The following is an 11,483-nucleotide window of genomic DNA, read 5'->3' on the forward strand; positions in this document are numbered from 1 at the left end:
TCTGTTTAGGACACAAAGAAAGGCTTGATAAAACCACTGAGCCAGTATCCAGGATCTGTGGGAAACATCCCTAGACTTCTCTGGTCTGCTCAGATGTATGAATAATGAGTGTGTGGTAGCCACCTCTGGTTTTCTTTACTGTGTCTCTCTGGGTGTCTGTCTGTGTGTTCCTGCCAGTTCTATTTCTCTGTATTGACAAGTGGCTTTCTCAGTGTGAGACCCCATCTCACCCCAACCTTATGATGTGTCTGTCAACAGACTTGAGTTCTGTTGACTCTGCCAGGTCACCCAGAGAACTCCCCCAAACCTTCGTCTTTCCCATTCCCAGAGCAATTGCTTGTTTCGTTGCTTGACCCCCGCTCATGGGCAGAATCAGACCTAGTCCCTATGTAGAGGTGGGGAGGGGATGGGTCTCTTATGCAGGGGGGAGGTCTGCCATCTGAGCAGAGTGCACGCAGGGAGGAGAAATACTTCCCAAGTCCCACACTGACTCTGCCCTCCCGACCCCCCCACCTTCTATAACCAGCCTCAGGGAATGGGAAAAATTCCGCTGGGCAAAAGAGTTCTGCTTCTTCCTCTTTTGTAATTGATTCGCCCTTCCCAACAAGTGATCTGCATAACTGGAGAACTCAAAACGTACTATTCTCTGCAAAAAGTAGAAAAACCACCCTGGGAATCATGGGGTGAGGGTCACTGCTGGGTCGTGCAACCTGGACAGAATGGGTTGTCCCTTCTGTCCAACACTGACTGACCAAGGGGACTTTAAATAATTTCTGCAGGGTCCTTTTAGGAAGATCAAGAACAGCTGCTGCGAGATTTGCTTTGTCATCCAGTCGGGCCCAGATGGTAGGAAACAGTTAAAGTTAGAAAAATGTAAAGGCTCAGATCGATGATATTGGCTGCAGGCAGCTCAAAAGGTGTTTAACAACAGAACCAACTGAGAGACCAGATCCTTTGCACAAACTGAAAGGCACCGTCACCTCTGATGATGAGACACAGTTGGACTTACACATGCCCTGCAAAACTTTGGTGTCCTGCACTGTCAGAAGAAAAATTTCTAGCTGAAAGTCCTGCCTCCAACCAAAATATACAGTGGCACTGTCTCTCAGATTGACAACAAAGATTCCCAGAAGTATAGGTAGAAACCAACACACCAGGACTGGCCCAACACCAGGTTCCTATAAGTGTTCAACTAACCAGTTCGGCCACAGCATCCAGGTTAAACAATACCCGAGGGGCCTGGAAGCACAAAGGGAAATTGCGGTCCACTCTGCCCGGTTCAGGGAGACCAGCATCCTGGTGCCCTGCCAGTCCTCCTGGAACACACCTCTCCTTCCTGTGAAGAAACGTGGGACCTCTGATTCTCATGAGTCTGATTCTTCCAGAGACATAGATGTGCTCTGCCTTGCACCTGAAAGCTACATTCTTCAGCCTCCCATAGAAACAGTTAAAACCACCCATCTTTGCTTTTACATGGACAGAGCCAGAGGGAGGTTACAGCAGGCAACTTACCTGGACCAGGTTGCCTGAAGGATTTAAAATTCTCCAATCCTGTTTGATGAGACACTGCATGCTGACCTGCCTGTCTGCCCTTGTGTCGGTGTCTCTCTGGGTTCACACTCTTACAATCTGTAAACGGCATCCGCCTAGCCTCTAAGGCTAAAATAAACTATAAAGGGGCCACCGAGGGACTGCTGCACGAGCTACAGACCTTGGGCTACAGAATGTCAGCTAAGAAAGCCCAGCTTTGCATACCCAGAGGTTTCCCATCCTGGCTACCAGCTGAGGGGAGGAAAGAGGAGGCTGATTCAGAAGCCACCCTTCAGATCCCTACTCCAAAGAGTAAGAGACAAGTTTGTCCAAGACTTCCTAGGTGTAGCCTGGTATTGCTGTGTCTGGGTCTCAGAGACTGCAGAAATGGCAAGACCTTAGCACCACAGAGGAGTTGTCACCAAGCCCCTAGTATGGACTGAGACGAATCCAAAGGCTTTTGAGGCTCTGACCGACTTCAGTGCCAGCCCTAGCACTTCCAGATGTCTCCAAACCAGTGAGTCTGTTTGTCCATGAAACAAAACACATTACAAAAGGGATTTTAACCAAACTCTGGGGCCATGAAAACACAAATGATAGCAAAAGGCGACTGGAGAGATGGCTCGGATTAAAGAAGCTGCCATTCACTGTGGCAGTTCTTGTCAAGAACCTGGCTCAGATTCTGCTCTCTGGGTTGATGAGCCTGGCTTGAACTAAAAAACATTTCAGTTAAAGCAAGTACTCCGGGCTCCACATACCTGGTTTCACCTTTCACCTCAAGACAGTCATGCATGAAGACAAGTGTACTATTATCAGGGTTGGAGGTTTCTGAAACCTTGAAGGTGGTCCAGGAGCAGGACTGGTACTGATTTACATGAATATTAGACACCCAGCATTCTGGGATTCCTCAGAGGAGAGCCCAACCTCAGTGTGGGATGCTGTGGGTATAAGATCCTGACCCAGAGTTAACTTGATTTTGTTGTTGTTTTGTGTTTGTTTAATAGATTGATGGAAGCCACCGTAGCCCTAGACAAGTGGGCCATCCTGAGGCTACAGAGTCCAATTGTTAGGACAGATACGGCACAGGCAATGCCTCGGTCACGGAGTCTGCTCACAGCAATGGGAATCCCAACTAGGAAGAAGTCAAGGCAGGAACTGCAGCAGCAGCCACACTGCATCCAAGCAAGAACAATGAGAAATGAATTCATGCCTGCATGCTTACTGGTGTTCAGTCTGCTTTTTATTGTACAGTTCAGAATCCATATCTAGAGAACACTGCCACCCACGGTGGAGGAATTGACACACACATTAATTAGAGTCACTTAGAAAAGTCTCTCTCAGGCAGGACACAGGACGTTGAGCTAGAGGATCGCACACTGAGACTCTCTCCCCACACGATTCTAGATTGTGTCAAGAAGACAGTGAAAGGGGTTGGGGATTTAGCTCAGTGGTAGAGCGCTTGCCTAGGAAGCACAAGGCCCTGGGTTCGGTTCCCAGCTCCGAAAAAAAAAAGAACCAAAAAAAAAAAAAGAAGAAGAAGACAGTGAAAGCTGATCATCTCATTCCCCCTCTAACAAATGCCTCAGCGCCTCCTATCTGTCCAGATCATCTCCACCGACCTCCGTGTTCTTTGGGGCGGCCGTCAGTAAGGCACCAGGAGGCTCTCATAGATCTGGACAACCTCTTTCAACTTCTCCTCCAGCTCCTGAGCCAGGGCCCGCAGTTTATTGCCTGACTCTGATTTTGCCCCATCACATAAATCCATTGAGTCCCTCACAAGGAAATACACATCCATGGCAAGGAAGACACCTGCAGTGGCTACACCCTTGATTCTGGCCTTTTTGGTCATTGCTAGAGCAGTGCCTTCAAAGGCGTTCTGCACCTGACTAGCACGTGGGGCAGAGAGTCTTCCAGAAGTCATGAGGCGCTTGGCATCTGCAAGTAAGCGAGGGTTGGCTCTGGCTACCCTAATAGCACGAATGTGCTGTCCCAAGCTTTTCAATTGCTTGATGACATCATAGGCTTTTTTACTAAGTTTGAGTGCTTTCTGACCCAGGACAAGAGCTGTGTTTAGAGTGTCCATGGTGTCTGACAACAGGCACCTGGCCTCAGCCTCATCCAACCACTTGTTTGTTTGCTCCACAATCTCAGTGGCAGCTCCGGTCACAGTGGCTACTGTCCCCAGCCCCAGGCCAGTTGCAGAGAGCAGTAGACTACCCCCTGCTGTCACGGGTGCCAGAGCCAGACCCAGGATGCTCAGGACACCTGAGGCAGCGCTGGTGGAGTTGGTTACCACATTGGAGATGGTGCAGCCCTTGTGCACCTGGTCAAGATGGTCGGCCAGAGCTCGGAGCTTCCTGATGTTTTCCTGCAGCTTCCTTTTCAACTGAGGAAAAGCTTCCACAAACTTCTTCCTGTCCTGCAGTTCCTTTTGAAGTCTGACTTTGTCCTCCCAGGTGGGGAGTTTCAGGAGCAGCTTCAGAGCCTCATGCAGTGAAGCTTCCTCATCTCTGTAACAGGAGAGGTCAGAACATCAGGAAGACGGCCTGCTTCACTGTAAGATGGGCTCCCCCATGACCTGTCTTGTCACACTCAGACTTACGTCATAAAACCAAGGTCTTTGCATTCTACCCTGATCCTTAGTCCTTAGATGTCAAAGTGTGAAGACATGCTAAGACACACTTCGTGACAGGCACATGATGAAGACGACTTCACTCAAGGTCTGTGCCATCACTATCAAAATATTTCCCCAGTGTGAGCTCTGTAGATGAGCACAGGGAGGTGGGATTACAGAAAAACTGGGGACAAGCTGGGGGTCCCCTGGAGATTACCTGGACAATTCAGCCTCTGCCACGAACACTTTCCAGGCTTCATCTTTGGTCAACAGGAGCTGCAGGTCGTTTTTGCTGACCGTGTCCTGTAGATACTCAGTGACATCCTGAATGAATTGTTTCCTCAAGACTTAGGGAGAAAAAGAAATTCAGGTCAGAGAACAGTATGGACAAACATAAATGGTAACGAGCACATGGAATTGGGTACGAGCATCTGCCATTGGGTATCTATGGAGCACTGAGGAATGAGCTGTGCTCTTAAATTCATATATAAAAGGCCCTATGACAGCCAGATATAGACCTTTAAGAAAGGGACGTATGAGAATTAGGTGATGCCATAAATATATATCCCTAATTCATGGAAGTGTGGTACTGTTAAGAAACAGAATAGACCTCATATTTATAGTGTTATCTATCCATCTATCTGTCTGTCTGTCTGCCTATCTATCTGTCTGTCTGTCTGTCCATCCGTCCGTCCATCCACCCACCCACCCACCCACCCACCCACCCACCCACCCATCCATCCATCCATCCATCCATCTATCTATCTATCTATCTATCTATCTATCTATCTATCTATCTATCTCTCCCTCCATCTATCTCTATGAATCTATCATCTCAGTCATTCTCAACTTTCCTAATGCTGTGCCTCTTTACCACAGTTAATTATGTTGTGGTGACTGCCAATCCTAAAATTATTTTTGTTGTTACTTCACAAACGTAACTTTGCTACTGTTGTGAATTGCAATCTAAATACCTCATAATTCTGATGGTTTTAGGGTGATCCCTATGAAAGCATCCTTTGACCCCCAAAGGGGTTACACCCCCATGTTGAGAACTGCTAACTATACACTTATGTATCATCATCTACCTCTCTGTACCTGTCCCTTCCTCCTTTGGTCCCTTCCTGCCCTCTCTATGCACACAGGAGAGGCTATGTGCAGACTCTCAGTTAGCAGGCTGCTGCCACCAAGCAGGAAGCGGGCTCACAGCCCAGCCAACCTGCCATTTCCTCACGACAGGCACTGGCTTTCAGAACAAAGAGAAACAGAGGGCTTTGTTCATGACCTCAGGCTGTGGGTGCCACAGGATGGCAGCTTCAAAGACTCATACACCAGGAAGGTGTCATGGTGCTTTGCAATGAAATGGAATGTCGTCTGCTCTGAGCAATCCAAAGGAGAATCTTTCTGCCTCAGATAGTGACCATCTTGAAAGGATGACTTCTTTCTGCCTTAAGGCTCTTGAATGTCAACACCAGAGCCTGTGAATGGGACTTTCAACTCCTCAGAGGGTTGTGACATTGGTTTGTTGGATTAAAGAAGCATTTCAAAGAAAACAAAGTTCATAGTGTCAGAACTGACTGCACGCAGAAAATTAGGTCTAGCTGTGCTGGGTTGAATTTGGATTGGTCTCCATAGGCTCACGTATCAGAATGCCTGGTTCCTACTTGGTTGATCTCACAAACAATGACCTTGTTGGAGGAGGTGTATTATTGGGAATGGTCTTTGAGTTTTCACAAGGCCAAGCCATTTCCAGCTTTCTCTCTCTGTGTCTGTGTATGTCTGTCTTTGTCTTTCTCCCTCCTCGTTCAATGCTTTCTTGTACATGTTGCCTTAGCCATGATATCTTAGCACAGCAGTAGGAAAGTTACAGAGACAGCAGTGGGCACCAGGGAGAAGCGTGGTGTTGTAACACAGCTGACCATGCTTGTTCTGAAGGACTGAAGGACGTAGGAACTCAGGACTAGGAAAGTGGGTGGACCCTGTGTAGGGGTTAATGGGACATCCTAGTAGGATCTCGGAAGACAGAGGTGCTGAGAGCAATGTGTTGGTCCATGGAGAAAAGCTCAGGAATTTCAAAGGGGAGTCATATTAGCAACTGTGCTAGAAAACATTTTGTGTGGCTGGAGAGATGGCTCAGTGGTTAAGAGCATTGACTGCTCCTCCAGAGGACCTGAGTTCAATTCCCAGCAACCACACAACCATCTGTAATGAGATTTGATGCTCTCATGTGGTGTGTCTGAAGACAGCTACACTGTAGTTATATATAATGAGTAAGTCCTTAAAAAAAGAAAACATTTTATGTTATTTTGGCAAGAATGTGTCTGCTTTCTGCCTATATCCAAACAGTTCCAGAGGCTAAACTGAAGACTTTTGGACGACTTTTTTTTTCTTTTTCCTTTTTTTGGGAGCTAGGGACCAAACCCAGGGCCTTGCTCTTGCTAGGCAAGCGCTCTACCACTGAGCTAAATTCCCAACCCCTTGGATGACTTTTGTTGGCAGAGGACACTTCAAGACAGCCTAGAGTTGACTCCTTCCCTTTGTTCTTAGTAACCACTCTCATGTAGATGTACCACTAAGAAGAGGAAGCCAGTGAGCACTGTCTCTCTAGGGCAGCCAATCAGCTCCTGTCCCCAGGTTCCTTACCTCCTTGACTTCCTGGCACGACTGTGTTTGATGATAAACTGTGGTATGGAAATGGGAATGAAATAAACCCCTTCATCCAATGTTGCCTTTGTTCACAATGTTTAGTCAGAGCAATAGAAACCCTTGCTAGTACACTACGTCTGGTGAATTTTTGTAGGAGTGGAAGGACTCATTGACAGGAGCTGCCAAACATGTGAAACCTGGTTTAAAGGAGACACAGAGAAGAGTTTTCCTGTGTGGTGGGGAGTCTGGAGTCTCCTCAGACATTGGACATTCTCACTAAGCCACATGGCCTGCTGACCGCCACTTTCCCAGGCTGTCTCAACTCCTCTTGAGAGGCAAGGATAGGAAATCAGGATCTCTGAGCATGACCCCTAGACAGAGTCAAGAAAACAACTTATACCCAGGTTTAGAAGAGTCCCCTTAGTATGTTTTGGGAAATCTCTTCCTGTCCTTAACTCAACAGGCCCTCAGTGTGGAGGCCCAAAGTTCTAGATCACACATAGGCAATAGACAGAGAAGAGGAGTCAGTACCTCTGGCAGCCATGAGGGCGAAGGGTCCTTGCTTCCTGGTGTGGGATCTCTCAAAAGTCTTCCTCACAGCTTTCTGTGAGTCCAAGCTAAGAGGAAGAGAAGAAACAAAACAAAACAAAACTGTGGGATGGAGTGGAGACAGTGGTAATGACGGCTGGTGTCTCATGGTTCTCTCTGGATACCAGAGCAAGTGAGGTCAAAGGTTGACTAAACACCCCTCTATATATATGTGTGTGTGTGTATAAATGGAGATGGATATATATATATATATATGTATATATATATATGCATGTGTGTTTATGTGTTTCTATTTTATTTTATTCTCTTTTTTGGGGGAGATTGCAAGGGAAGAGGAATGATACAAAGGGACAGGAAGATGAGTGTGATTGGGGGGTACAGAATGTAAAATTCACAAAAATCAATAGAGAGTTGTTTTAAAGAGTCACTGACCCTGGATTCTGGATTCTCCCTCACTCTCCCATCACCATACCCTTATTATAATGCAGTGACCCTGCCAGACCCGGAAGCTGGTGTCTGTGCCGTCCTCTGAGCCTTCCCATCCTCCTGCTGTGCGCTACATTAATCTCTCTTGGTAAAACATGTCTTCACAGGTAGCTGGTTATAGCCTCAGAACGTACTGAGGCACCCTTCACTAGTGAGGAAGAATGAGTGTTATTTCTTTGTCGAGTACAGCTTTGCCTCCCATTCTTTGTCTGTGGAGTTTGACAGACACCACGGACACACTGGTCTTAGCTTTCTGCAGCACATACCTAGACTCTCCTTCAGGCTTCCTATCCAAAGCCATGATCCTGTGACAGGCTCTTTCTACCGCCCTAGGTCCAGCCTAGGATCCCCATGGTGAGCCCTTTTCATCGAAGAGAAAACCAACACAGGGTCACTTGATGACAGCAGTGTCCCTTCACCAGGACAGCAGAGCACAGACTACACAGAAACCTGTAGATCTGTCACGTGGGGAGGGAGGAGTGAGGCCAGGCAGCGACAAGGCACCCCTGTCAGTGACAAGGGGCACATAAAGCTTTCTTTTGGTCCTTTACCCACAGCTGTCCTGCCCTGTCCTAGGACAATTAAAGTTCAGCTGCTGGTCTTCATTCACCTCAGGAGGATAGTCACCGTGATTGTCACAGATGCCTGCCCAGCCTTCTGCCAGGCTGCCCTTCCTTCTGGACCTTGTTTCCTGCAGACATGACTTTCCATACTTGGAGTCAGTAACACAATGACTGAGTGACCCAGGTGTATGAGCAACCGGACACACGGAAGGCAAGATAGGGTCTTGCCAAAGGCACCAGAATGACAAGAGAGCCTTCTCTCCCTACCTCTTACGTCCTGTTTTATAGGATACATGACCCAGAGGCTGTCAGACAGAAAGACTGTGGTTTGGGGAGACCCTCTACATGGGTGACACATGTGCACTCTGAGTTTTCTGTTTCTGTGTTACTCTGAACTGGTGGGATAGCCCAGTGGTAAAGCATTTGTTCAGTGCACAGGTCCTGGGACTGATGTCTGGTACCACAAAAGAAATGAGAGCAACAGGGACAGGAAAGGCCAGGCCTCCTTCACCCTTCCCTTCTGTTTCCTACTGATCTGCTCTAAAAAGCCTCTCAGGATGCCTGCTGCATGTGTGCCAGGAGGAAGTGTAGGAGGTCCTAGCCCTTCCCTTCTGATGGCCAGGGGAAGCCCAGGCTGGAAGCCTCCCTTCCCTAGCTGTGGACAAGCTCTCCAAGTGGGGCAGGGTAGAGGCTCTTAGCAAGTCTTGCTTCCCAGTGGCTGCAGCGCATCTTCTGAGGGCTGAGGACAGAGTGAACCTGAGAAGCTTCACCTCCCAGGAGCAAATGGAAGCCCATTTAACCTGGGGGGATGGTCTTCTACCTATTGCGGCCCCTCCCTCTGTCCGATCCCCTCCCCCTTTTCTCTTCCCCTCCCCCTCTTTCTTTCTCCTCCCCCTCTTCCTTTCTCCTCCCTCTCTTTCTACTCCTCCCTTTTTCTTTCCCCTTCCCCACTGCCACCACAAGCAGCTTCCCGCCCTCCTGGCTGACCCATGAAACAACCTTAGCTCCACATCCCATGCCCTTCTCAATCCCTGACAACTGGTTGGAACTTCTCTGTGGACTTGAGGAAGAAAAAGCAGCCATCATAGATTGTGGGACCCTCTTTAGTTCATCTCCTAAATGACCTGTGGTGCCTGGATCAACTGAAACAGCTTCAATGTGCCTAGCCTGCTGCCGTCTAGGCTTGGAGACATTCATTTGACATCGAGCCTCTAGCTCCTGAAGACACAGCCTCCTTGAAGAAGAAGTGTGGATTTTAATAAAAAAATATTTAAAATTTCTAGGACTTTTTGCTTTTGCAGACCCAGAAATAATTTTCGCTTCCCCCACCTGTGGTCTGGCCTTTGACCTTTTGATTACAAGGCTCATATGTGAATATGTGGTTCTGCAACTGTTCCCTCCCTACCCCACACTGTTACCCACCCAAACACACAGGACAGCCTGTCCTCCTGCACAACCCCTCACAGGCTGGGCAGAGTCCAGGGGAGGCCGGGCTGCCACTTACCTGCTCAGCCTGATTCAAGACATCCCCACCAAGGTTCAGGTTCCCCCAGGCCTCTCATAGACACATGCTGAGAGACACAGTGTGTGGCACAGCTCCTGGGCATCTTGTATCTCCCATGCCAGTCAAAGTTTGTCTCCTGTGACCTTGGTGGCAATAGGTACCCTGGGCCAATCTCAGGGTGCACAGGACACCTGGACCAGTGGGCCCTGGGTGGCTGCCTGCCTGCCTTCCTCTGCAGCCTTCATATCCTCCATCCCCAAAGGAGTGGGGACCCCCAACAGTCACCTTCCCCTGGGAGCTGGCCGGCTGGATCTCAGGCAGTCCTTGAGCAGAGCGATCTCGTCTGATAGGTCCCCACCTCTTGAGTTCATGGCAGAGAGGGAGAGAGGGACAACCAGACCCATCTTGGCTGCAAGTCTAAACTGTGTTCTGACCTGATGTCTAACCTTGGTCGTTTCTCTCTTTAAGAGTTGCTGAGGGGTTGGGGATTTAGCTCAGTGGTAGAGCGCTTGCCTAGTGAGCGCAAGGCCCTGGGTTCGGTCCCCAGCTCCGAAAAGAAGAAGAAGAAGAAGAAGAAGAAGAAGAAGAAGAAGAAGAAGAAGAAGAAGAAGAAGAAGAAGAAGAAGAAGAAGAAGAAGAACAACAACAACAACAACAACAACAACAACAACAACAACAACAACAACAAAAAGAGTTGCTGGGTGTATGAAGAGGTAGGGGAGCTTAAGAGCTTACCAGAAAATCTTCCTGTGCCTGAGGTGGAAGGGAACACAGCCATCCTTCCCGTGTGTATCCGCTCACTAGCTGAACATCAGGATCCCAGTAAGGAGCAGCTGCCTGCTGGTTATGCACGGCACTGAAAGTGAAAGTCCTACGCTCCAGAGCACAGCCTAACTTACACAAAAGAATCTACTTGCAGGAAACCACCCCAACCCCACCCTCCTGGCTGACCCGTGAAACAACCTTAGCTCCACATCCCATGCCCTTCTCAGTCCCTGACAACTGGTTGGGACTTCTCTGTGGACTTGAGGAAGAAAGAGCAGCCATCATAGATTGTGGGACCCTCTTTAGTTCACCCCCTAAATGACCCTGCTCTGTCCACTCACGATCTCCAGCAAAGTGCTTCTCCCCCCTCCTCCACTTTGGCTGCCCCTCATCCTGGGGTCTCTTATGCAGACAGTGGTGCTGCTGTGTCCACCATGTCTGGCACCTGGATATCTGCTACATGGCTTCTTCTGCCTCAAGCCCAGGTTCTGCATCTGGAACCATCATGCACTGCTTCCTCCCAGACACCCCCAGCACCCTCGGCCACACACTCCTCTGGTCCATTCTTATCTCTTACAGTAGATCCCGCCAAATCTCTTTTCTCTAAGCTCACCTAGCTTGATGGTTGTTGAATAGCTCTCCTTTTCTCTTAACTTATGGGATTTAAGCAGGGCTGGATGAAGGGACCAACTGGCCATTACGTCAGGACAGGCATCATCCCATATGTATGTACTTGGGGTTTGATGGCCATCTTTTTTTTTTTTCGGAGCTGGGGACCGAACCCAGGGCCTTGCGCTTGCTAGGCAAGTGCTCTACCACTGAGCTA

The 11,483-nt window shown here is 48.7% G+C and overlaps 1 protein-coding gene across 2 annotated transcripts; it reads right to left on the bottom strand.

Annotated features, from left to right (window-relative positions):
• Positions 1–2,752: 2,752 nt before the first annotated feature.
• Positions 2,753–10,793, bottom strand: LOC120093819 (apolipoprotein L3-like). 2 transcript variants are annotated; one of them, XM_039080555.2, is made up of 4 exons: positions 10,628–10,793; positions 7,322–7,407; positions 4,362–4,491; positions 2,753–4,040 (listed from the first exon to the last, which is right to left on the bottom strand). In XM_039080555.2, the coding sequence occupies exons 2-4, from the start codon at positions 7,332–7,334 to the stop codon at positions 3,173–3,175; spliced, it is 1,011 nt and encodes a 336-aa protein (XP_038936483.1). In that variant the 5' UTR covers positions 7,335–7,407; positions 10,628–10,793; the 3' UTR covers positions 2,753–3,172. The 2 variants fall into 2 exon arrangements, with proteins under 2 accessions (XP_038936483.1, XP_038936484.1); XM_039080556.2 differs by lacking the exons at positions 4,362–4,491; positions 7,322–7,407; positions 10,628–10,793 and adding an exon at positions 4,133–4,335.
• Positions 10,794–11,483: the final 690 nt, after the last annotated feature.

Source organism: Rattus norvegicus, chromosome 7 (assembly GCF_036323735.1).
Source record: "Rattus norvegicus strain BN/NHsdMcwi chromosome 7, GRCr8, whole genome shotgun sequence".
NCBI classification, from domain to species: domain Eukaryota; kingdom Metazoa; phylum Chordata; class Mammalia; order Rodentia; family Muridae; genus Rattus; species Rattus norvegicus.

Coding starts and splice junctions, on each gene's coding strand:
- LOC120093819 (XM_039080555.2), bottom strand. Junction 4,041..4,361: donor GCAGAGGCTGAATTGTCCAG/GTAATCTCCAGG, acceptor CTCCTGTTACAG/AGATGAGGAAGCTTCACTGC.